The 26860-nt window shown below is 45.9% G+C and overlaps 1 protein-coding gene across 3 annotated transcripts in view; it reads left to right on the top strand.

Annotated features, from left to right (window-relative positions):
• The window catches only part of LOC119961897 (mitogen-activated protein kinase kinase kinase 20-like), a 171492-nt gene that overhangs the window by 56095 nt on the left and 88537 nt on the right, over nt 1-26860 (top strand). For all 3 annotated transcript variants that reach the window (XM_038789395.1, XM_038789396.1, XM_038789397.1), the window contains exons 9-10: nt 15686-15760; nt 19432-19538. In XM_038789395.1, the coding sequence (XP_038645323.1) occupies nt 15686-15760; nt 19432-19538 (182 nt within the window). The remainder of the gene's footprint in view (nt 1-15685; nt 15761-19431; nt 19539-26860) is intronic.

The raw sequence follows: 26860 nt of genomic DNA, 5'->3' as shown, positions 1-26860 counted from the left end.
GTCAGCAGAACAACCCCCCCCCACTAACCACATCCCCCGATACTCCCACCCCTGCCATCCACTGGCTGTGATCTCTCCCCTTTCCCCCCCCCCACCCACCTGACTCCCTTGACTAGCCAATCTGCTAGCCCGATGACTCAACACTCCGGCGCCTTCCTGTCTCATTCCCATTGTTTCCCCATTCTCCTCCCCACTCCCCGTCGCCCCATCCCCCTCTCCAACCCACTGGAGCAAGCCGGCTCCAGTGTACTCCGTGAGCTGCACAAAAAGTACAAATCCGCCCAAAAAGGAAAAAAGAGGAAAAAACAAACAAAAAAAAACCCCCATGAGAAAAAAGAGAAAAAAAAAGTAAACCCCCCAAACCAATGTCCATGAACAAAGGAAAGAGTCACAAATGTTCCGCTTGGCACCTTTGGCCCATCAAACCGTTGAACAGCAGTCCAGGCCCATTCGGCGTACCTTACCACGGTAATCCTCGGGCCCTAATTCGCGTCCGTAGGGCCTCTTTTCGGGACCAGCCCCTGATCCCTCGCAAAATCAATCGCTTCTTCGGGCTCGGAGAAGTAGTGGTGTTGACCCTGGTGCGTGACCCATAGGCGAGCCAGGAACAGCAGACCAAACTTCACGTGCTTCTTGAACAGCACCTCCTTGACATTCTTAAAGGCTGCTCGCCGCCGAGCCACCTCCTGGCTTAGGTCCTGGTAAATGCGGAGAACACTGTTGTTCCACGTGCTGCTCCTGGCGCTCTTTGCCCACCGCAGCACCCGCTCCTTGTCCACGAACCTGTGGAACCTAATCACCATCGGGCGAGGGGTCCGCCTGGCCGCCCCTGCCTCGCCTGCACTCTGCCCCCTCCAGCTCCGGTAGTCGCGGAAAGGCTTCGGCCCCCATCAGCTGCTTCAACAGGTCTGCTACAAACGCTGCAGCATCAGCGCCCTCAGCCCCCTCCGGGAGGCCGACCATCCTCAGGTTGTTCCTGCGGGTTCTATTCTCCAGCTCCTCCACTCTGTCCAGCAGTCTTCTCTGCCGCTCTTTCAGCCCGTCAACTTCTAGTGCCGCAACCGTCTGCGCATCCGCCTGCTCCTCCACCGCCTCTCCCAGTTCCTTAACTTTAACATCCTGCGCGTCCAGCCTCTGGTTCAGCTGATCCACCGCTTTCTGGATTGGGTCCAAGCTGTCCCGCTTCAGCGCTTCAAAACTGGACTTCATTACCTGGAGCATGTTATCCAGCGCCTGCTGGATTGCTGAGTCTGGGGTCCGTGTGTCCGCCATCTTCAGTGCCAGGTAATTTTCTTCAGGTCCTAGCCTCTGTCCCTTTTTCTCCATTTTCTTCTGCCTTCTGGACTCCCGCTGTTCCATGTGCCGCAGCCCACTCCTCAGCACTTTCGCTGCCGCCTTCCTTCTCCCAGCTCCTTAACTTTTGCCTCTTGAGCATCTGAAGTGGGTCCAAGTTGTCCTGCTTCAGCGACTCCAAAACTGTTTTTCTTCTCCTGGAGCAAGAAAGGTCCGTGTGTCCGCCATCTTAAGTTTCAGGTCAGTTTCCTCTGCTCCTTGCCTCTGTCTCTTTCTCTCTCTCCTCCTCTACTTCCTGGACTCCCACGGTTCCATCATAGAACATAGAACACTACAGCGCAGTACGGGCCCTTCGGCCCTCGATGTTGCGCCGACCTGTGAAACCATCTGAAGCCTATCTGACCTACACTATTCCATTTTCATCCATACTCATCGATTGCAGCCCGCTCTCCAGCCTTTTCGCGGCCGCCTTTTTGCCGCTCCTTGGTCCCGCTATCGCGGGGAATCAGCCCTCAAGCCCCGCCGGAGTGAGAGCCCGTCGAATGTGCGGCTCACTCAAGCATCGCCGCCACCGGAAGCCATATATATATCTATGGTTTCTTGAGGAAACTGACCACCGACCACTCGCCTCTATTGTACAGAAGAATTTGTGCAAAATGTCCCCAAGGATCCAGCGCATGATAACGAAGCTCCAAACGCTATGATTTTGACCTAATCTGCACACCAGACAAGAACCTTATTGTCGCTGACATGCTTTCTTGAGCCACGGGCGCCAAAGAGGTACACCTGGTTGATGAGGATGTGCAACTACATTCCAATCTTGTCACTGCATCTCTTCCAGTCTCTGATGGAAAGTCGTGCCTAATAAAGGAAGAGACAGCCAAGCCCGTAGTCCTACAAATTGTCATCAAGTGTCTCTCATGAGGGATGGCCTAAGGGTTCCTGCTCGGGTTATTACAATTTGAGGGCAGAGTTGAGTGCGGTGAATGGAATTCGACTGCGACAGTACAGGATGGTGATTCAGCATTACTTGAGGCTGCTCATTCTCAAGAAACTCCATGAAGGGCACCTGGGCATTGAGAAGTGCAAGCACAAGACCAGGGATACAATTTATTGGCCAGGCATCATCCAATACATTGTAGGCATGGTGGAAAACTGTGACACTTGGCAGAACTTTCAGTGCAAGCAGAGCAAAGAGCCGATGCACATGGGTGAAATCATCACAGCTCCTTGGCAGAAGGTGGGCATGGGTCTTTTTCACTTCAATGGAAAAGAATCCCTTTTGGTTATCGACTACTTCTCTAATTACCCGGAGGTAGCACAGCTAACAATGCTCGGTGCGTTATCCAACATGTCAAAAAGATTTTTACCCGGCATGGGACACCAAACACTGTTACGACTGACAATGGTCCCTGTTTCAAGAACTGTGAGTGGACTGAGTACACCCGTCGTTATGACTTTGAGCACATCACTTCAAGTCCTCTATATCACCAGTCAAATGGGAAGGCAGAAAAAGGCGTGCACGTTCTTAAAACAGCTGCTAAAAAGAGCCATTCAAAGCCAGGAAGACATCTATCTGGCACTTTTAAACTATCGTTTTCACCACTTATCAATGGCTGTCACCAGCACAGCTGCTAATGATTAGACAGCTCTGAACGACCCTGCCTTCCATTGCAATTCACCCTGTGGATTGAACACTGGAGAGGAAACTGCTTCTTCAAAAGAGGTGACAGAAAGGGTTCTATGATAGATCCACAAGGAAGCTCCAACCACTGCATCCAAGTGACACGGTTAGAGTGGAGGATGCCAATGGAAACGGATGGTCAAGGCTTGCAAAGGTACTGCAACAGGCAGGTCCACATTCATTTCTGGCCATTACTGAGGATGGCTCAGCCTTGCATAGAAACTGAAGAGCGCTGTTGAAAGTGCAATGTTCTTTTGTTTTGAGTCCAGCAGAAGAGCTGGTATGTAATCCCAAAGCACCTGAAGAGGATGCAGACCACCCATCAGAACTAGCGATCAGAGAAACATCCACAGCAGTGAATAAGGAGCAAGCAGAAACACCAACAACAAATGAAGTTGGAACACGATTGCTGAGGAGATTAACAAGAATACGTCATAAACCTGACAGACTGAACTTGTGATAAACTGTGTACAGCATATGTCTAAAGTTATTGTGCATATCATGTTGTGTAATGCACAGTCACATTTGTAAATGTTAACACTTCCAAAGAAATTAAATGAAATGAAAATCGGTGTCACAAGTAGGCTTCAAATGAAGTTACTGTGAAAAGCCCCTAGGCGCCACATTCCAGCGCCTGTTCGGGGAGGCTGGTATGGGAAGGAAGGGTGATGTGGTGATATCCGTGTAGTCAACAATGTATACAGCTATCTATCAATGAACATAGTTATCGGTACGACCTCTGACCAGCAGGCGCTGATAGCGATCCATCATGTGACTGGAGACATTCGACAGTTAGTTGTACGAGAGGATAGTCGCACTAGAGATAGCTCCAGGAGAATTAATTTATTAGTTACCATCTGTATTATAGTTTGTTCGTTATCTTTCCACGTGTCTGTTAATAAATCATCTTTTTTTTTTAAAATGTATTTCATTACAAACATGTATTAAAACAGGCTACAGCAAATAAATACCCCGGGAAACATACTTCCCAACAATCAACGATACAGTCTCAACAGAATTTTCTCCCCTTTTCACCCCCACCTCTCCCGCGACGAACAGCCCCTCAAACACGGTCACAAACATCCCCCACCTTTTCTCAAACTCCCCTGCTGAGCCCCTTAACGCATACATTATCTTCCCTAACCGCAGGAAGTCATACAGGTCACCCAACCAAGCCGCTACCCCCGGTGATGATGCCGACCGCCACTCTAGCAGAGTTCTTCGCCGTACAATCAGAGGGGCGAAGGCCAAGACATTGGCCTTCCTCCTCGCCATGAGCTCGGCTTCTCTGAAACCCCAAATATCGACACCAAACGGTCTGGGTCCACCTCCTCCTCCACTATCCTGGCTAAGACCATGAACACTCCCGCCCAGAATCTTCCCAACTTTTTACAACCTCAAAACACGTACGTGCGATTCGTTAGCCCCCGCCCACACCTCTCACATTCATCTGATACCCCCTGAAAGAACCCACTCATTCTCGCCCAAGTCATATGCACCCTGTACACCATCTTAAACTGTATCAGGCACATCCTTGCACAAGAGGAGGTCCAGTTTACCCTACGCAGTGTCTCACTCCACACTCCCCAATTGATCCCCCCTCCCAACTCCGCTTCCCATTTCTCTTTGATCTTCACCACCGGCTCACCTCCCTGCTCCCCCAGCCACTTGTATATATCCCCAATTCTTCCTTCCCCTTCCACAACTAGAAGCAGCAGTAGCTCCAGCGGGGTGTATCCCGGCAACCTAGGGAAACCCCTCCAGACCTTTTGTGCAAAGTCCTTAACCCGCAGATACCTGAACTCACTAACCCTTGGCAGCTCTACCCTCTCCCTTAGCTCCTCCAGATGGGCAAACCTTTCCTCCAAGTATGGATCTCTCACTTTGACCAGCCCCACTTCCCTCCACCTCCCGTATACACTATCCACCCCCCCCCCCCCTCAAACCCATGATTCTCGCACAGTGGTGTTAGCACCGACATCCCCTCTATCCTAAAATGCCTCCTCAGCTGATTTCATATCTTCACCGTGGACTGCACCACTGGGCTCCCTGAATACCTACTTGGAGCCATTGGCAACGCTGCCGTCACCATTGCCTTCAAACTAGAACCCTTACAAGATTTCTCCTCCACCCTAACCCACTCTACCCCTTCTTCCCACCACCACTGCACCTTGCCCACATTCACTACATAAGATTTGGAAGTGATATCGGTGCTAACACCGCCCAATAATAATGAATCAAGTTCAGCACTGCCAACCCCATCTGCTGCCTCTGCCTCTGTAGCAGGGTCCTCTCCATCCTCAGCACCTTACCCGCCCATACAAAGTCCAAAATGATCGTGTCCACTTTCTGAAAAAAGGCCTTTGATATAAAGATCGGGAGAGCCTAAAACATAAACAATAACCTCGGCAGAATATTCATTTTAAGCACTTGGACCCTCCCCGCCAGTGTTAAATGCAATGTAGCCCACTTCTTAATAAATCATCCTTCTAGTTAAAGAACTAGATGTTCTGTGTATATCATTACCACGGCCATAACACAGAGCACAACAGCTGTCTGCAAATATCGATACAATCTTAAACGATTCATATATTGATATAATTCCAGGAGTCAGTCTCCAAATTTCTTGACGATGTCACTAGCCAAAGGGGAAGATAGTACAATAATTTCAATGTTAATTCATAGCAATTGGAATTATGTGCTTCTAAATCAACAGATTTATGGACCTTCCATATCCAAGAGGCTCAATTTTAAGACCTATAATTGAGGGCATGACCTGAAACTGTGAAATTGTTGTTGAAGGAATTTATTCAGGTTTTTAACAAAGATAGAGCAGGAAATGGAAGTCACAAATGCAGACCCTGCATTCAGCTGTTACACAAAGAGCCCCTACACAGATAGGTTACTATAAGTTTCAAGCATGTCTTCCCAATCCCACATGTCAGGTGTACTACTGCCTCACAGTGCCTGAGACCCAGGTTCAAATCCAACATTGGGTAACTGTCTGTTTGGAGTTTACACATTCGCCCTATGTTTGCGTGCGTTTCTGTGTTCTTTGTTCTTTTGGGTTTGGCCAAGGGTGGTATCATGGCAGGTACAGTTGTGGAGGGCTGAAGGGCCTGTTCCTGTGCTGTATTCTTCTTTGTTCTTCCAGCTGCTCCCGTTTCTTCCTACAGTCCAAAGATGTGCAAGTTAGGTGGATTGGCCATATGAAATTGGCCATTAGTATCCAAGGAAGTGCAGGTTAGGTAGGGTTACGGAGGTAGGGCGGGGAGTGGGCCCAGGTAGGGTGCTTTTTCAGATGTTCGGTGCAGACTTACTGGGCCAAATGGCCTCCTTCTGCACTGTAGGAATTCTATGCCTATGCCAGTAGGTGATCCTCTACTTGGCAACATTGCTAGCCCCTAATGTGTACCCAAGAGAGGATGGGTTCCAGTGCTACTCTGGTACATTTTACCAGGCTGCTGCTTTCTCCCAAAGTAATACTAAGCTTCATTGTCCTGCTAGATCTTATCTTTCCTTAACCTTCCTCACAAGTGTTTGCAGATCACAACACCCCAAATGATAGGTCCCAGTTTTTCACTCCCGCCTACAATTAGTTGTAGTCAAGTGCTACCAAGGGCCAAGGGGCCTATTTTTTAATTCCAAATTCTGTAACTTTTTAAAAATAATAATAATCTTTATTGTCACAAGTAGGCTTACATTAACACTGCATGAAGTTACTGTGAAAATCCCCTCGTCGCCACATTCTGGCACCTGTTTGGGTACACAGAGGAAGGATTCAGAATGTCCAATTCACCTAACAGCATGTCTTTCAGGACTTGTGGGAGGAAAGCGGAGCACCTGGAGAAAACTCACGCAGACACAGGGCGAACGTGCAGATTCTGCACAGACAGTGACCCAAGCCGGGAATCGAATCTGGGACCTGGTGCTGTGAAGCAACTGTGCTACCTGAGCCTGAAGCTAAACACATGTGCCTCTACTGCCTTTTCTCACTCTATTCCATGCGCCAGAGTTAACAGTCTCAGTAACCTGGAGCCCACATAGCTCAAGCAGTAGATTATCGAACAAGAGTCATATTGGACTAAAAACCTTAAATCTGGTTTTTCTCTCTGCACAGGTGCAGCCAAATCTGCTGAGTTTTTCCAGCACTTCCTGTTTTTATTACAGTAGAGTATCTTCTAATCTGAGGGTTAGCACCTTGTCATTCTCGGTTTATTTTTGTCAAACCAAAATCACTAAATATTTCCATTTCTAATTCGATGAATACCTGATAAATGTTCTCAATGAATGTCCAGCAATCGTCACAAAATCAAACAGTCGCTTGCTCAAAAATTTTAAATTACATTTGACAGCCATGTCACCCGCCCAACCAAATACACCTAAAATAACAGTTTATTTAAATCATCCTATTTATTAAAAAAAAGCAGAATAACCACACCTAGAGATATGACTATGTCAGAAAGAAGATGCTCTGCAGTGTGGAAAAAGCACTCTTGCCAGCACTTAAACCAGCAGCTGTTCACATCAATACCTCAGAGAAATTGGAGAGAGGCTGATTGCTTCCTACTCATCCAAGAGGAGCAGAGTGCTTATACTAATCAACAAACACCTTCCCTTCACTCTGAAGGCAAATATCCTCAAATTTCCAATTTTAATACAATATAGAATAGCAGGATAACCGATATTGATAGACCCCCCCCCCCCCCCCCCCCCCCCCCCCCCACCCAAGTCCCCTGTTCGCCATATCACTTGTGCTTGGATACATTCCTGCCAACTCCAGCAGACCCAATGCCATGCTACGCTCTAATGAGTATTGATTGACATGAAGCGGGGTTTTAATCCTCTCAGGCATTTCCACCCTGGAGAGCTGCTGATCGATTAGTTTAGCCGGCAGCTCTCCAGTCTCTTGCTGGAAGAGGCACTGCGGGAGCTCCCTGTCACTCAGTCCCAGGACATAGAGCACATATAAGTGGCAGGGGTCCCAGGGGTGGAGGGTAGAGAACATCTGGGAGATTGTGAGGGGTCAATCAGGATTGCGGGGATAGGTCAGGGGTAGGGGGGAGCGGGTGGGGGTGGGATGGGGAGGGAGGGGGGTGTCCGGAGGTCATGGCCTTAAGGGGAGGAAGCCTCAGACAGAAGGGGGCTTCTGATGGAGACTCCCTCCCCCTGTTCCTGAGATCAAACTTACTTTATTTTTGTGCTTACACCTCTAAGCTGTCATCTGTCTACCAGCCTATAAATGAGGCTGGACAGGAAAAGGCCAGTAAGGGGCTACATAAGGGCCATAAGTGCTACCAGGTTGGGGTGGACTGGAACCAGAAGGAATCCCATCACCCCAATTTCACCCCCTCCCCCACCTCAGAAACAGCGAGGGGTGGAGAATAAAATTCTGTCCATGTTTGACAACTTTACTGGAGTTTTTTGATGATCTAACAAGCAGGGTGGATAACGGGAAACTGGATGTGGTGTATTTGGATTTCCAAAGGCATTTGATAAGGTGCAACATAAACGATTGTTTGACAAGAAGATGCTTCAACAGTAGTTAAAGTTGCAGCGTCAGTTCCTATAAAACCTGTAAAGATAGAATGGAAGAAATTGAAAGCAGACTGGAACAATAAAACTCGTTTTGAAGTAAGAACGATGGAAAAACTTGTCTGCTCATGTTGACGTTGATGTGGCTAAATCACTTCGTTTTTGTGACAATGGAAACTGGTACTATTGATTGAGTATCAACTCCTCCTGAAGTACTTGGCATTGTGCGTTCAAAAGCAGCAACTGAGCGAGGTACTTGATTTATCTGTCATTATGCAAACTAGATTCAAAGTATTGGACATTGGAGTTACCAGCCTCTTCATCGATCAGTGGTTTTAGTAAGACAGATCATTGGAGAGAGGCTGTGATGTTTTCAGATTCAATTTTTAAAAAATGATTAACCCCATCACCAAGGAATTATGAAGATATCATTACTCTGCACTCTGGCATAAAGAAGTAGAAACTGCTTGGAGACTGTTTAAAGAGATGGAAGGCAAAATGTAAAACCAAATGTGGATACTGACTAGCATTTTTTGATTGTGGCAAGTAATTTTGTGATGATCAATATGAAAATAATATGATGTAAATCCTTTCTTACCTGAAAGACAATCCTATTTATCCTGGGGAATATTTAATGCACAGCATTCATTTATGGTTAGGGAGATAAATGTTTATTTACAATGTCCTTTTTAAAAGTTGGTTTAAAGTGTGTTGCTAAAGGTATCTGAATGATGCATTAGGTGCAATAAAAACAAAGGGCGGCACAATGGTTAGCACTGCTGCCTCACACGCCATGGACCCAGCTCGATTCTGAGCTTGGATGACTGTGTGGAGTTTGTACATTCTTTCCTGTCTGTGTGGGTTTCCTCTGGGTGCTCTGGTTTCCTCCCTCAGTCCAAAAATGTGCAGGTTAGGTGGAATGGTCATGCTAAAATTGTCCCTTAGTATCCAAAGATTAGTTGGGTTACAGGGATAGGGCGGCGGAATGGGCCACGGTAGGGTGCACTTTCAGAGGGTTGGTGCAGATTCGATGGGCTGAATGGCCTCCTGCACTGTAGAGAGTCTATGATTCTAGAAGAGTTTATGATGTTAGAGTAATATATTAGCATGAATAGAGGATTGGCTAGCAAACAAAAAACAGAGAGTTGGGATAAATGGGCCATTTAAGGAAGGCAAACTGCAATTAGTGGGGCCACAGGGATTTGTGCTGGAGCCTCTATTTACCACCTCTGTTAATGATTTGGACGATATATTCTAGCCAAATTAGCTGGCAATACAAAGAAAGGTAGGGAAGCAAATTATGAGAAGAAAACATAGTCTACAAAAGGATATAGATTAAGTTAAGGTTAAGTATGGGCGGCACGGTGGCGCAATGGTTAGCACTGCTGCCTCACAGCGCCAGGTCCCAGATTCGACCCCGGCCCTGGGTCACTGTCCGTGTGGCGTTTGCACATTCTCCCCATGTCTGCGTGGGTCTCACGGCCACAACCCAAAGATATGCAGGGTAGGTGGATTGGCCACGCTAAATTGCCCCTTAAATAGAAAAAGAAATTGGATACTCTAAATTTACATTTTTTTTAAAAAGATGCGTGGGCAAAAATTTGGCAGATGGAAAATATGAGATTGTCCACTTTGACGGAAAGAATAGAAAAACAGAGTATTTTGTGGAGACACTACAGGGATCTGGGTGTCCTTGTATATGAATCACAACAAGTCGATACTGCAAGTAATTAGGAAGGCTAATGCTGGAAGTATTCACTGTCATTGCACGGGGGAATGAGCATAAATGTAGAGAAGTCTTGCAACAACAGTACAGGGCATTGGTTGAGACCCTACCAAAAATAGAGTGTCCAGTATTGGTCTCTACTTAAGATATATACCGACGTGAACATAATATTTTTTTAAAAAATAAATTTAGAGTAGCCAATTCATTTTTTCCAATTAAGGGGCAATTTAGCGTGGCCAATCCACCTATCCTGCACATCTTTGGGTTGTGGGGGCGAAACCTACGCAGACACGGGGAGAATGTGCAAACTCCACACGGACAGTGACCCAGGGCTGGGATCGAACCTGGGACCTCAGCGCCGTGAGGCAGCAGTGTTAACGCACTGCGCCACCGTGCTGCCCTTACGTGAACATAATATAAATGGCCTCCACCGAACCTTGGGAAGTATAAACCAATATGGAGCCTATTCTTTGGATTTCATTCAAAACAAACTGCCCTTCCTGCCAGCACAGTAACCCATTGGCCATAGATGGCAACAACTCCAGACAACATGACTGTTAAAATATACAACTCCCTTCCACCAATCTCCAGCCTAATTCCCCTTGAGCTCGAGACCTAATTCACTTTGAGAAACCAAGACCCCACATTGTTACCAATGGAAGCAGGGTAATGCCAAAATATCTGTACACTCTGCTTCATCATTGCACTCTTCGCACAAACACTGTGTAATTTTATTAATTTCTACCAGAGGTGGACTTTGCTGGCGAGGCCGGCATTTGTTGCCCATCCCTAATTGCCCTTGAGAAGGTGGTGGTGAGCTGCTTTCTTGAACTACTGCAGTCCATGTGGTGAAGGTACACCCACTGTTGTTGTTGGGGAGGGAGTTCCAGGATTTTGACCCAGCGACAGTGAAGGAACGACGATATATTTCCACATCAGGGTGGTGAGTGGCTAAGAGGGGAACCTCCAGTTGGTGGGGTTCCCATGAATTTGCTACCCTCGACCTTCTAGATGGTCGAGGGTTTTAAAGGTGCTGCTGAAGGAGCCTTGGTGAATTCCTGCAGTGCTTCTTATAGATGGTACATACTGCTGCTACTGTGCGTCAGTGGTGGAAGGAGTGAATGTTTGTGGAAGGTGTGCCAATCAAGCGGGCTGCTTTGCCCTGGATTCTGTTGAGCTTCTCGAGTGTTGTTGGAGCTGCACTCATCCAGGCAAGTAGGCCGTATTCCATAACACTCCTGATTTGTGCCTTGTTGATGGTGGACAGGTTCTGCGGAGTCAGCAGATGGGTTAGCCGTCGCAGGATTCCTAGCCTCTGGCCTGATCTTGTACAAACAACAGTACAGCACAGGGACAGGCCCTTCGGCCCTCCAAGCCTGCGCCGACCATGGTACCTGCCTAAACTAAAACCGTCTGCACTTACGGAGTCCGTATCCTTCCATTCCCACCCTATTCATATATTTGTCTCGATGCCCCATAAATGCCACTATCGTACCTGCTCCCACCACCTCCCCAGGCAGCACGTTCCATATATGTACCACCCGCTGTGTAGAAACCCTACCTCACATGTCTATTCTAAACTTTTCCCCACGCACTTTTAACACATCTTCCCCAGTGCTTGACTCTCCTGCCCTCGGAAAGAGCATCTGACTATCCACTCTGTCCATGCCACTCATAATCTTGTAGACCTCTATCAGGTCGCCTCTCAACCTCTGTCGTTCCAGTGAGAACAGACAGTGTTTACCTAACCTCTTCTCATAGCTAATGCCCTCCTTACCAGGCAACATCCTAGTAAATCGCTTCTGTACCCTCTGCAAAGCATCCACATCCTTCTGGTAACGTGGCAACCAGAATTGTACACAATATTCCAAATGAGGCCGAACTAAGGTCCTGTGCAGCTGCAACATGACTTGCCAATTTTTATATTCAGTGCCCCGATCGATGAAGGCCAGCATGCCATATGCCTTCTTGACCACCTTATCCACATGCGTTGCCACTTTCAGTGATCGGAGGACATGCACGCCCAGATCTCTCTGCCTGTCAGTATTCGCAAGAGTTCTACCATTTATAGTGTAATTCCTACATGCATTGGACCTTCCAAAGTGCATTACCTCACACTCCATTAAACTCCATCTGACATTTCTCCACCCAAGACTCCAACCAGTTTATATCTTGCTGTATCCTCTGACAATCCTCTTCACTATCCGCAACTCCATCAATTTTTGTGTCATCTGCGAACTTACTAATCAGACCAGCTATATATTCTGTGAAACGCTGCTAGTCACAGCCTTCCATTCAGAAAAGCACCGTTCTACTGCTACCCTCTGTCTCCTGTGCCTAAGCCAGTTTGTATCCAACTTGCCAGCTCTCCTCTGATCTATGTGACTTCATCTTTTGTACCATTCTACCATGAGGTACCTTTTTCAAAGGATTTATTGAAGTCCATGTAAACAGCATCTACTGACTTTCCCTCATCTTTGTCATTTCCTTGAAAAACTCGATCAAATTAGTGAGGCACAACCTCCCCTTCACAAAACCATGCTGTCCATCACTAATAAGTCTATTTGTTTCCAAATGTGAGTAAATCCTATCTTTAAGAATCTTTTCCAATAATTTTGCAACCATTGACGCAAGGCTCACCGGCCTATAATTTCATGGATTATCCGTGCTGCCCTTCTTAAACAATGGAACAACATTGGCTACTCTCCAGTCCTCTGGAACTTCACCTGTAGCCAGTGAGGATACAAAGATTACTGTCAAGGCCCCAGCAATCCCCCCCTTGCCTCCCTCAGTATTCTGGGGTAGATCCCATCAGGCCCTGGGAACTTATCTATTTTAATATTTTTTAAGATGCCCAACACCTCTTTATTAATATCAACTTTTGGTCACAGTATTTATATGACTAGTCCTGTTCTGTTTCTGGCCAATGGTAACCCCATTACTTTTATTTTTAAAAAGCCCCAGGATGTTGATAGTGGGGGATTCAGTGACAGTAATGGCATTGAATGTCAAGGGGCGATTGTTTGATTCTTTTATTGGGGTTGGTCATTGCCTGGTACTTGTCAGCCCAAGCCTGGATGGTGTTCAGGTCTTGCTGCATTTGCATGTGGACTGCTTCAGTGTCTGAGGACTCGCGAATGGTGACGAGCATTGTGTAATCATCAGCAAACATCCCTACATCTGACCTTGTGTTGAATTAATGAAGCAACTGAAGATGGTTGGGCCTAGGACACTAACCTGAGGAAGTCCTGCAGTGATGAACTGGGACTGAGATGACTGACCTCCAACAATCACAACCAAATTCCTTTGCGCTAGTTTTGACTGCAACCAGTGGAGAGTTTCCCCCTGATTCCCATTAACTCCAGTTTTGCTGGAGCTCATTGACATCATACTCGATCAAATGCTGCCTTGATGTTAAGGGCAGTCGCTCTCACCTCACCTCTGGAGTTCAGCTCTTTTGTCCATGCTTAAATCAAAGCTGTAATGAGGTCAGGGGCGGAGTAACCCTGGCGGAACCCAAACTGAGTGTCAGTGAGCTGGTTATTGCTGAGTAAATGAGGCTTGATAGCACCATTAATGACTCTCTCCATCACTTTGCTGATGATTGAGAGTAGACTGATAGTGTGGTAATTGCTGGGTTGGATTTGTCCTGCTTTTTGTGTACAGGACACACCTGGGCAATTCTGCACTTTGCCGGATAGGTGCCGGTGTTGTAGCTGTACTGAAACAGCTTGGCTAGGGGCACAGGAAGTTCTGGAGCACAAGTCTTCAGTACTATTGCCCGAATACTGTCAGGGTCCATAGCCTTTGCTGTATCCAGTGCCCTCAGCCATTCCGTGATATAACAAGGGGTGAATCGAATTGGCTGATGACTGTCATCTGTGATGCTGGGGATCTCTGGAGGAGACCGAGATAGATCATCCACTTAGCACTTATGGCTGGAGATTATTGTGAATGCCCCAGCATTGTTTTTCACTGATGTGATGGGCTCCTTTATCATTGAGGATGGGTATATTTATGGAACCTCCTACTCCAGTGAGTTGTTTAATTGTCCACCACCATTCACAACGGTATGTGGCAGGACTGCAGAGTTTAGATCTGGTCTGTTTGTAGGATCGCTTAGCTTTGTCTATCACTTGCCGCTCATGTTGTTTGGCACACAAGTAGTCCTGTGTTGTAGCTTCACCATGTTGATATTTTTTGGTATGCCTGATGGTGCTCCTGGCATACCCTCCTACACTCTTCATTGAACTCGGGTTGATCCCCTGGCTTGAGTGGGAGATATTCCAAGCTATGAGATTACATATTGTGGCTGAGTATAATTTTGCTTCTACTGATGGCCCACAGTGCCGCATAGATGCCCAATCTTGAGTTGCTAGACCTGTTCTGAATCTATTCCATTTAGCACAATGATAGTGCCACACAACACGATGGAGGGTATCCTCATTGTGAAGACAGGACTTTGTCTCCACAAGGACTGTGTGGTGGTCACTCCTAGTGATACTGTCATGGACAGATGCATCTGCAGCAGGCAGGTTGGTGAGGATGAAGTCAAGTATGTATTCCCCTCTCTCACCATCTATCGCAGACCCAATCAAGCAGTTATGTCCTTTAGGGCTCGGTCAGTAGTGGCGCTACCGAGTCATTCTTGGTGATGGACATTGAAGTCCCCTACCCTATGTACATTCTGTGCCCTTGCCACCCTCAGTGCTCCCTTCAAGTAGTGTTCAACATGGAGGAGTACTGGTAGATCAGCTGACGGTGGACGGTATGTGGTAATCAGCACCTCTGCTGGATCTGTCCTACCGGTGAGACAGGATATACCGAGGGATGATGATAGTGGTGTCTGGGATGTTATCTGTAAGGTATGATTCCATGAGTATGACCATGTCAGGCTATTGCTTGACTAGCCTGTGAGACAGCTCTCCCAATATTGGCACCGTTAAAATGTAACAAGAATTTATTTCACATGTATGTGAGTATACATATAAATGCATAATTCTTGAAGCATATTTCTGGATATACTTTTTGGCATCTCAAATTTTAAAAAGCTGAAGAACAGGTAAGATATGGGACCTTATTTTGTTTAGTGCCAAGTAATGCAAGTTTGTAAATGAGCACGTTACTTTTGCTTTATTCCATCTTGAAGTACAAATCAAGGACCCTCATGTTGAAAATCTCTACTTTTTTCAAGAACCACCACCACTTTCTCAAGGGCAATTAAAGCTGGGCAGTAATTGCTGACCTTACCAATGATGTTCACATCCTTTGAACAAATCTATAAAAAGCATTTGAATGAAATAACCAGGGTATCCTTGAAACTCTACTGCAGGAGGGTGCTGTCGTCTTGTGGAGGGAAGGAACTTGAAAAAATCCCAGCTTGGTGGGTTCAATTATTAGTGGATTTTTTTGTTTATTTTTGTGTAAATTATGTCCTATTTTAACAGAGATTGACCATTCCGAAGGGTTGTCCTGCCAGTTTTGCACAAGTGCTGCACCAGTGCTGGGTAACGGATCCCAAAGTAAGTACTGCAACCTTTTTGTCCATTGAGGAAATGCTATTGATGACTATGTTGCTTTGAGGGGAGGGGGCTGTTGAGGAGATTCTGCTGCTGCTGCTTACTTACAGTATTATGTAGAACAAAATTTGTAGCCTTTGGAGACCCACATTTTCATGGGTCTCAAAGATGCCATCAGCCTCCACTTAACTTTCTATAAATGAGGTAACGAGATAAATGGAAGAGACCATTTCTTGGTGGTGAAGGATCTCTTTTTGGGCGCCATCTCCTGGGACCACATGTTGGGTATAAAAGTGCCCTTAGCGTCCCAGTAATGCATGACAATGCACATGTTGTAGACCTCTGAAGGTCCTTATGCAATGTTCCGAAAATGTGCTGATTGTGAGGTAGGGCACTGTACATGTGGAAAATGTAAGGAATAAAACAGCTGTGGTTCTTGTCTACAAACTCAGAAATGGTACTTTTATTTTGCAATCATATTGCATTGTACCAAACTCCATGGTCCCTAACTACCGTTTATGTTGCTCCTCAATGCGGCCCTTCATATGTCCATGGGAGGTCCGATTGACAATACTGCCTTGCTTCCCTATGCATAAATGCTGCAGAATAGTGTCACCGTAGGTCTTAGTTCGAAGTGGGCAGCTTGTCACAATCAGCGGTATGCCACATCTCTGTGCCGCCATTATCCTTCTCAAAGCTAATATTACTAAAACTGCATCTTTCCCTCCCATAAAAATATAATCAGTATTAATTATCCGAAAAACCTAGTACTGTTCAAGAGCTTCACCACTTGGCCTAGATGTACTGCATATTGATGTCATGACTCACAATAGGCCAGAAGTGGAGCCAGTGAATCTGGGAACAGATTTCAAGATGAATGCAATAGTGATCTTCTGCTGTCAACAATGAAGGACATATTTATAAGAGTAGCTGCCAACAGGAAAACCGGGCATTCACTCTTGGCTATTCTCCTTTTAACAGAAAAGGACCGATAGAACTTCTGAATCACCAAAATCATTTTAGACACTGATATTTTACGTTTGCATTTTTTATATTCAGCACGGAGCTATTTAAAGCATTAAGTACCTCTGGCATTTACTTTTCAAGTTTGTGTTGCTGTTAGAAGTCAGTCAGTGCTTTACACGTCCACTTTCCTTTCTTTGCAAAGGCAGTCGTACTGTCAATCACAGTAACCACATTGTTGGACTTGATTGTGATTATTGCAGAAGGGGATTAAATGCCACTGGAACATCAGCCACTGTTGTTGATGCTGTAGAAAGGCATTGGCTCCGACACACTATTTCAAGGATAAAAGGTGTAAAGATAAGGAAATAAAAGATTTTAGCGATATGATTATCCATAAATAATCAGCTGTTTGATTCAAATCGGAAGATAAAAATTGACCATTCAGCCCATGTTCCATCATTCAATGAAATCCTGGCTGATCTCTATACCTTAACTCTATCCACTTGCCTTGGTTCCAAAGACTTTTATAAAATATCTTTGTCTCGCAAAATTCTATCAATCTCAGATGTAAAATGTTTAATTGAGCCAGCATCTGCTTTTTGTGGGAGTAGTAGGGTGGCACGGTGACACGGTGGTTAGCACTGCTGCCTCACAGCTCCAGAAATCCGGGTTCAATTCTGGCCTTCAGTGACTGTGAAATTTGCATGTTCTCCCCATGTCTGCGTGGGTTTCCTCCGGGTGCTCTGGTTTCCTCCCACAGTCCAAGGATGTACAGGTTAGATGGACTGGCCATGCTAAATTACCCCTTAGTGAGCAAAAGGTTAGGTTAGGTTACGGGGATAGGGTGGGGGTTTGATCCTAGGTAGAATGCTCTTTCAAAGGGTTGGTGCAGACGTGATGGGCTGAATGGCCAGCTTCTGCACTGTTGGATTTGATGATTCTAGTTTCCACTCTTCCACCATCCTTTGCATGGAGAATTATTTCCTAGGTTCTCACCAAAGGTACTGATGCTCATTTGATGGTTGTATCTCCTTGCCCTAGACTCCCCTACCAGCTAACATTTTCCACATACCCTGTCAATATCTTTCAAAATCCCATAAAACCCTCTTTATTTCATTGAATACAAGCTGTTACAATTGAGAGACCGATAATGTAAAAAAAAGAAATTCAAGCTCCCAGTTGAAAGCCTTTGACTTTTATTGTAACAAACAGATTAAAAGCACCACACTAAACACTTTTTTATCAACAACTTGTACTTTAAACTACAGAACAGAACTTTCCCCTTTTATTCGTAGCGCAACCAAAAAACCCACTTCACCGGTATACTTTGCACTGTCCTTTAAATGATCATTCTGTTTTTCTGAATCCAGCCCAAAGCAATTCCTAACTCCTTTCCTTTCGGAGCCTGATAAAATTTAACCCTAAAATTGTCTTTTCACAGTGTGAGATTTACCCTTTACCACAAGCTAGGCAAATCGCTCAGCCTCATTTGAAATCTGCATGAAAGTATTTTTCATCTAAGCATGTGCTCTCATCCTCAATCCTGCGTGGTAAACTTTGGAGACTTCCAGCCTCTAACTGCTCCCTCTGTTCGAGATACTGGTAGACTGTCTTTCTGAATTTTCAGTGATACCTTAGAAACCATTTCCCTCTCAAAACCCATCTCCATGGCAATGTGAATCACATGGGGCATGTATCCAGGTAGAAATGCTGAGTAACTCTCCTTTCTCTTTTATATTGGTAGTAAATGATCAATTTAAAACAACTATTTACATTCTCAACACCGTCCTGGAACTTTGGAGTTTAGCAGTCTAACAACTGTAAATATTGTTGTTGCTGCTTTTGTTTTCAAGTGTGAACACCTTGCACCTTTTTTCCATCAAAACAATCTGAACTTCCCTTTTAACAGCCACATTACCCAGGCTTGTTGTTAGACAGACTTCAGAACAGGTCACATGACTCCCTTGCATTCATATCCTTCCTCACAATCCAATCCTTGGAGTATTATTCATTATTGATGAATTTACACTGTTTTGCTTCCAAGGCCAGTACCTCCTCACTGATGTGCAATGCCCTAAACTGTATGAATACTCAAGATAGATATGGCAAAATTTCCTCCACTTCACATACTTGCCCTTTAATTAATTTTTGATTTGATTTATTATTGTCACATGTATTAGTATACAGTGAAAAGTGTTGTTTCTTGCATGCACATACCGTACATAGGGAAGGAAGGAGAGACTACAGAATGTAATGTTACAGTCATCGCTAGGGTGTCGAGAAAAGATCAACTAATTAAGAACGTGAACTTTTTTTTGTATCTGTTACAATTTAGTGATCTATGCATATGGACCTCTAAATCTCTTTGGATCTTTGCTATTAAATGATAGTTGGATTTAACATTTTTGGTCCTATAGGGATGATCGAATACCTAACCATGTCTGCAAAAATTTTAAGCCTGAATCTGTCAATGTCTCTCACTGACTTTATTCTTATGTCCACATTACTTATTGTAGTCCCAGTCTTTGTACCAACAAATGTATGGTCAGTTAGTAATGGAACATCTCAGCTTTTTTTTATGTGTATATTTCTGCCAACTATCAACATCCTTATTTTCCATTTACGTTCAATTAATAGAAGACATTATGTACAGCAGAGTATGTTATTTGATTGTTACATTTATGTTTGTTTGTTGTTGCTTCCTACAGGGAAGGCCAAACTTTAAGCAGATCTTAGGGATTCTTGAGATTATGTCACACGATAGCAAACTTCCGGACCAGTGCAATTCCTTCTTGCACAACAAAGCTCAGTGGAGGTAGGCTTGTATCATCTTTCACCATGCATGGTGATTACTTTAATCTATTAAGCCTTTAAGCTTTGGAATATATGGGAAATGCCACCACCAATTTATTGTTGCTAAATCATTGGTATGGTACTCGAAAAGTAACATACCAAGATCTGCGACATCTGAGTGCTGCTATCTTATTGTGTGAATTGAGGGTCGATAGGGAAAAAGCCTGTATTTTATGCTGTCTCTTATGCATTGTAAAAGGTGTGCCCAGAACCAGGGGTCACACTCTGAGGATTCAGGGTAAACCATTTAGTACACAGATGAGGAGACATTTCTTCACCCAAAGTGTGGTGAGAACATAAGAACATAAGAACTAGGAGCAGGAGTAGGCCATCTGGCCCCTCGAGCCTGCTCCGCCATTCAATGAGATCATGGCTGATCTTTTGTGGACTCAGCTCCACTTTCCGGCCCGAACACCATAACCCTTAATCCCTTTATTCTTCAAAAAACTATCTATCTTTACCTTAAAAACATGTAATGAAGGAGCCTCAACTGCTTCACTGGGCAAGGAATTCCATAGATTCACAACCCTTTGGGTGAAGAAGTTCCTCCTAAACTCAGTTCTAAATCTACTTCCCCTTATTTTGAGGCTATGCCCCCTAGTTCTGCTGTCACCCGCCAGTGGAAACAACCTGCCCGCATCTATCCTATCTATTCCCTTCATAATTTTAAATGTTTCTATAAGATCCCCCCTCATCCTTCTAAATTCCAACGAGTACAGTCCCAGTCTACTCAACCTCTCCTCATAATCCAACCCCTTCAGCTCTGGGATTAACCTAGTGAATCTCCTCTGCACACCCTCCAGCGCCAGTACGTCCTTTCTCAAGTAAAGCCTGTGGAATTCATTACCACAGGATGTAGTTGATGCTAAAACATTAAATATATTCAAGAAACGGCTAGATATAGCACTTGGGGAGAATGGGATCAAAGCCTATGGGGAGAAAGCAGGATTAGGCTATTGAGTTCGATGATCAGCCATGATCATGATGAATGGCAGAGCAGGCTCGAAAGGCCAAAATCTTCTATGTATGTGAGTTTGCCTCCTTGATAGTCTTCAGAGCTGCTGCACATCCACTCTCAATAGCACAGTATCACTACAAAATGTTGCCAATCCAAAATATGTAAATAGGTAAAGTATTGTTAGCTTTAACCTGTATTTAGATGCTTTTTGGCAGCTTAAATAGAGATTATCACTTTGAAATTAACTTGATTCTTCAATCCCACAAAGTAACTTTAAACATCCCATAATTCTTAATCTTCGCTCAGCTTTGCCATCATGTTTGACAATCTTAATAGTTATTGAAATGGAATAATAAACACAAATGGTTGCGTGGGTATGATGTAATTATTGGCATACGTATTGTGGGGGGGGGGGGGGGGTCATGGATTTTGACTTTCTAACCTGTGCAGCCAGAAACTCAGCTTTAGTCTGAATAACTGAGTGGTGCTTAATTACTATGTCCTTGGCACCTTTGAGGGATGGTATATGTTGGAAAGTCTTTGATCACGAACATAGCATAAACTACATCAATATTAGCATTGGCCGATGCAGTTGGTCATAGAATGTTTCCATTACTTCTGCTTTCTTCTTAACCAATATGAATTTTGAAGTATTGATCCAAGTTGAAAATCTTACCAGCACTTACTGTTTGGGCTTACAGCTGAAAAATGGTCATTTGGTTGAGATATTGGAAGGAGGGTGGTTGCCAGTCATTGAACCAGAATCAGTGGACGGGATTTCCAGCCATTCTCGCCAGAGGAAACAGAAGATCCTGTGGCAGCCGATGGCAGGCCATCACCGCTAAACATGCCGGAGGAGTACGTGGAAAGTCCCACCCAGTGGGCACGATTCTCCGCTCCCCACGCCGGGTGGGAGAATGCGGGAGGGCCGGGCGAATCACGACACGCCGCCCTGGCACCCCCGCGATTCTCCTCCCCCCCCCCCCCCCCCCCCCCCCGGGTGGGAGAATCGGCACTCTGGCGGCCTGGCGAACCCGACCGGTTCACGCCGGCATCAACCACACATGGTCGCTGCCGGCGTGAACATCGCGCGACCGGTAAGTGTTGGGGCGGAGGGAAGATCGAGCACCACAGGCGTGCTCATGAGATGTCTGGCCCGCGATCAGTGCCCATCGATCGTCGGGCTGGCGTCTCTAAAGGACGCACTCTTCTCCCTCCGCCGCCCCGCAAGATCAAGCCGCCATGTCTTGCGGGGCAGTGGAGGGGAAGATGGCAACCGCGCATGCGCGGGTTGTCGCTGGCCAACCTGCGCATGCGCGGCTGATGTCACTTGGGCGCCGCCGGCCGTGTCATTCCCGGCGCGCCGCTTTGACGAAAGCGTCAAGGCCCGGCGCGCAAAATTCACGCGCCGCCGCTCCTAGCCTCGGGGGGGGGGGGGGAGAATAGGGGGCGAGGAGCGACCTCCGACGCCGGAGTGAAACACTCCGGGTTTCACTCCGGCATGGCTGTTTCTCTCCATTTCGGAGAATCGCGCCCAGTGTCTTCAGAAAGGGGTGGTTGAAAATTATTGGGAGGGAAAATAATACTAGCCGAGGAAAATCACAGCAAAGTAGTTACAGGTGCATGCGATGAAGGCATAGGAGGGTATTAAAATTATTTGGAATGACTAATTGACAGGACGTTTAACTAAAATTAAAAATTGTATTGTTGGGATCCATTGATAGGACAGCTTCAGATACAAGTGGATGACTGGGAAAATAGCTACATTTTGTATGGATTGTAATAAACACACACTGATGTTCAATGGTTCTCACTCAGGTCTGTATTAAGTAATTACTGGCATTATTCAAGACAGCAGTTAATTCTGAACTATGTTGAACGTAAAAAGAAATTCCTGGCAGAAGAAAATGTTTAATTACAAGTAGAACAACACAAATGGGCTGTAATACATTCCATGAAAGTTTGCAATCAAATTGTCGCATCAAGATAATCAATTATAGCAAACATTTACAGTCTGAATGGAAAAAGTGAACATGAGCATGAGGTGAAGAGTTATTTTTATGTGTCACATGAGACCATATAAATAGCATTGCTCATTGCTGAAAACATAGTGGCAGTGACTCAGCGGAGACCAATGTGCATTGCACGGTTTGCATATTACAGCTGTATACTGTGCAACATCTGCGTCATGCCTTCTAAAGTGTGCAGTTTGTTATTGTGATTAATATACTGCACTATATGTTTCTTATTTTAAAGATTGGGTCAGTACTGTGATGCAGACATTATTTTTTAGATTGGATTAATTATTCATAGCTTTAATAGGATTAAAATATTAAACTAAATTTCTTGAGCAGCAACAGAAATAGTTGACTCTAAAGATGGTTGATGATTATGGGTGTTGTAACAAGCAAAATATAGACCTGTTTAAATAAAACATTTTTGGTACACTGTTTATTGAGAAACAAGCCAGGCACATATGGGAGAAATGCTTCTAAAAGGAGAAGATGATTCCCCCAACAAATCATGCAAAAATCATGTATGCTATAAACATATTTGGCTTATTCTATCGAAGTAAGCTGGAAAAATTATGTATATAATAGCACGTCTTGCAGTTAAGTGTTAATCTATTTATCCCACAAATAATTACTTTAACAAGTTCATTCATTATTCTCCCAGTCGTTAACATTTTCTACCTCTCCGCAGTAGAGAGGTTGAGACCCTGCCTGCCCTGATGGGTATGAGTACAGGAGTAGTCAAGGATTATTAAAGGGTGCGCAAAGTCAAGACTGCTCATTGCTCAATACATTTCCTTAAAGATGTGATTGAGGGCGGCACGTGGCACAGTGGTTAGCACTGGGACTGTGGTGCTGAGTACCTGGGTTCGAATCCCGGCCCTGGGTCACTGTCCGTATGGAGTTTACACATTCTCCCCGTGTCTGCGTGGGTTTCATCCCCACAACCCAACGATGTGCAGGGTGGGTGGATTGGCCACGCTAAATTGCCCCTTAATTGGAAAAAAATAATTGGGTCCTCTAAATTGTTTTAAAAATGTGATTGATTGGGGAACCTCCACTTGTGGCAGCTGGCAACCTGTGTTTTACCAGTTTGGCACAGTGGCTTTAACAAACTTTGGGCCATAACATCTTGGCTTTCCAGCATTGCATTTGGGGGGAACCCCAAAGATGCTCTGGAGCATCCCTCTTGGAAGTAAAGGTTTACCCAGCAATTGTCGTGAAACACTAACTTCCCCTGGACAATTCTGTTGGATTGGGAATCATCTGAAAAAATAATTTAGTTTGCTAACTTCTGCCAGTAACTAAGTAACACCCATAGTTACTCCCAAAAAGCACTTCTAACTTCAGGATAACTATTTTAAAGACCCAGACCAAGTACCACACTGTCCACCCCCCCATCACCAGCCCCATCCTGATCCCCCAGAGGGTCCCTCAACATCCCCCCCAACAAACACCACCCTAACCCCATTGATCCCTCCGGTTGTGCGAACCCACATCCTGTTCATTCACCTCTGAAACTTACCTTCTCCCCTTCAATGGTCCCTTTAAACTCACCTGTTTTATATCAGTAAAAAGAGGGCGTGTTCTCCTTTGCTACGTTCCTTTTACACTTCACTGCGGTTGCCCCTGAGCTGCTTCGCTGTTTCAGTCTCACCCGACCTGAGTCAGGAAGGTCAAGCAAGACAGAGGCTTTGGGTTTCAAACAAAGGCAAGTCTCTACGGAGTGGCAATCTGCGAATTTTGAGGAGGTTACAAGCCTTACCCTTGCAGAGATAAGCTAGGAATTTAACCATGAAAAGTGTGAGGCGATGCATTTTGGGAGGACTAACAATATACAATAAACGGTATGACCCTAGGAAATACAGCGGATCAGAGGGACCTTGGTGTGCATGTCCATACATCCCTGAAGCAGGGCAGCACAGTGGCAGCACTGCTGCCTCACAGCATCGGGGACCTGGGTTCAATTCCGGCCTTGAGTGACTGTGTCGAGTTTGCACATTCCCACCATGTGTGCGTAGGTTTCCTCCAAGTGCTCCAGTTTCCCCCCCACAGTCCAAAGATGTGCAGGTTAGATGAATTGGCCATGCTAATATTGCCCCTTAGTGTCAAAGGTTAAGTGCGGTTACAGGCTTGCAGGGGGGGTGGACTTAGGTGAGGTGCCCTTTCATAGGGTCGGTGTAGATTCGATGGGCCAAATGGCCTCCTCCTACACTGTAGGGATTCTATGAAGACAGCAGGACAGATGGTAAAGGCCTATGGGATACTTGTCTTTATGAATGAAATGAATGGAAATCGCTTATTGTCACGAGTAGGCTTCAATGAAGTTACTGTGAAAAGCCCCTCGTCGCCACAGTCCGGCGCCCGTTCGGGGAGGCTGGTACGGGAATTGAACCGTGCTGCTGGCTTGCCTTGGTCTGCTTTCAAAGCCAGCGATTTAGCCCAGTGTGCTAAACCAGCCCCTTGTTGACGTATTAGTTGAGGTATATATTATAAGAGCAGGGAGGTTATAAAGGAGCTTACAAAAATACTGGTTGGGCCACACCTGGAGTAGTGTGTGCAGTTCTGGTCACCACACTAAAGGAAAGAAGTGATCGCACTAGAGAGGATGCAGAGGAGATTCATCAGTATGTTGCCTAGGCTGGGGTGTTTTAGCTATCAAGAGAGACTGGATTGGCTGGGGTTGTTTTCCCTGGAGCAGAGAAGAAAGAGGGGGGATCTCTGTCTAAAATTCTGAGGGGCATAGATATGGTGGATAGGAAGGAAAAGGAGCATTTTCCCTTAGCGGAGAGGTCAATATTGAGGGGGCATAGATTTACGGTAAGGGATCGGAGGTTTATAGAGAAGGTGAGGGAAAACCTTTTCACCCAGAGGGTGTTTGGAATCTGGATCTCCTTGCCTAAAAGTGGGGTAGGGGGGGAACCCCCACAACATTTAAGAAATATTTAGCTGAGCACAGCACGCATGGCTATGGACCAAGTGCTGGAACATGGGATTAGAGTAGATAGGTGCTTAATGAAAAAAAATGATGGGCCGAAGGGCTTTTCGCCGTGCTGTAAACATTCTCTGATCTATGATTCTCTAGGTGCAGTAATTCTTCAGTCATGTTGGTGAAGTATTGGTCTGGACAGCATTGTTCCATTTCTGGAAGGAATTCAGAGTATGGTCAATTGGAAAATTGAATTTGGAGATCAGTTCAGTGCAAAATAGATTTAAGGGGTGGAATTCTTCTATCTGGGAACTAAGTCTCGTCGCCAGGCGGGAGCTTGGGAGTGTTTCCAGTGCTGAGGCTGGCGGGAAACCACACCACCTCTCCTGACCCTGACCTCATTAATTATGCAACCGGGGGTTTGACGTTGTATTCTGTGGCAGGACACTCCTCATGGCACATCGTCTGCCATGTATCCGGGCACCGTACTGAAAAGGCGCCCAACATAACTGACCCACTATTGAAGAAAGAAGATGGATCTCCTGAAAATTCAGATGGATCTCTGGAACATTCTGAAGCTGGAAGATGGAATTCCTCAATTACATGAATCTGGAAGGTCCACCTGTGGATGCTTCTCCCCCCACTGGTGTGGTGGTTCAGAGTTGCTCGCAGTCTCCATTTCAAACTCCAGAGGCAGCCCCAGGCATTATTCAGTTGAGTCCCGGAATCTGTATGCCACGTTGGTGCAGATGTGTGTTTCTGCTGGCGTTGCAGAGAAACAGGCCTGGGTGGAAGATTCCCGCTGCTTTGAAGCCAATGTCTACACTCCCGTCACATTCCAGTGCCTGCCCACCATTGACTTGCCGATGGGGCCACAACGGAATTCCACCCAAGGTGCTATGGTAGATTTGCCATGAGAAACTAGCAGAAAGAAAATGGGGCAGGATTCTCCGTTGCCCGATGGCGATATCGTAATTGGCGATCAGGCGGAGAATCCCTTTTGACCGGGGGCGGCGCCGGTTTGACGCCAGTTTTCGAGTCTCTACCCCCTCCGGAATGGTGTTGTTGCGTGCCTCACGTCATCGGCAGGACCTCCCACGATGCTCTACCCCCAATGGGCCGTGTTTCCTACTGCGCGGTTGATGTGTGGTCTGAATGGCCGGGAACCCGGCATGGCGGCTGCAGCCTGTGTCCAGCGCCACCACACTCAGCCGGGACCCATGCTGCTGGCTGGGAGGGCTTCCACGAGGGCTGGGGGACAGGTGGGGGGGGGGTGGCCAGAGGATGGCCTGTGTGGTTGCATTTGGTGGGTCGGGTCCACGCACTGCCGACACCATGTTGTACAGCGCAACCACTGCAGGTCGTCGCCGTGCACATGCGGGGCC

The sequence above is a fragment of the Scyliorhinus canicula genome, chromosome 2, assembly GCF_902713615.1.
Source record: "Scyliorhinus canicula chromosome 2, sScyCan1.1, whole genome shotgun sequence".
Taxonomy (NCBI): domain Eukaryota; kingdom Metazoa; phylum Chordata; class Chondrichthyes; order Carcharhiniformes; family Scyliorhinidae; genus Scyliorhinus; species Scyliorhinus canicula.
Note: the sequence above shows the minus strand (reverse complement) of the source record. Positions and strands in the feature narration are given on the sequence as shown.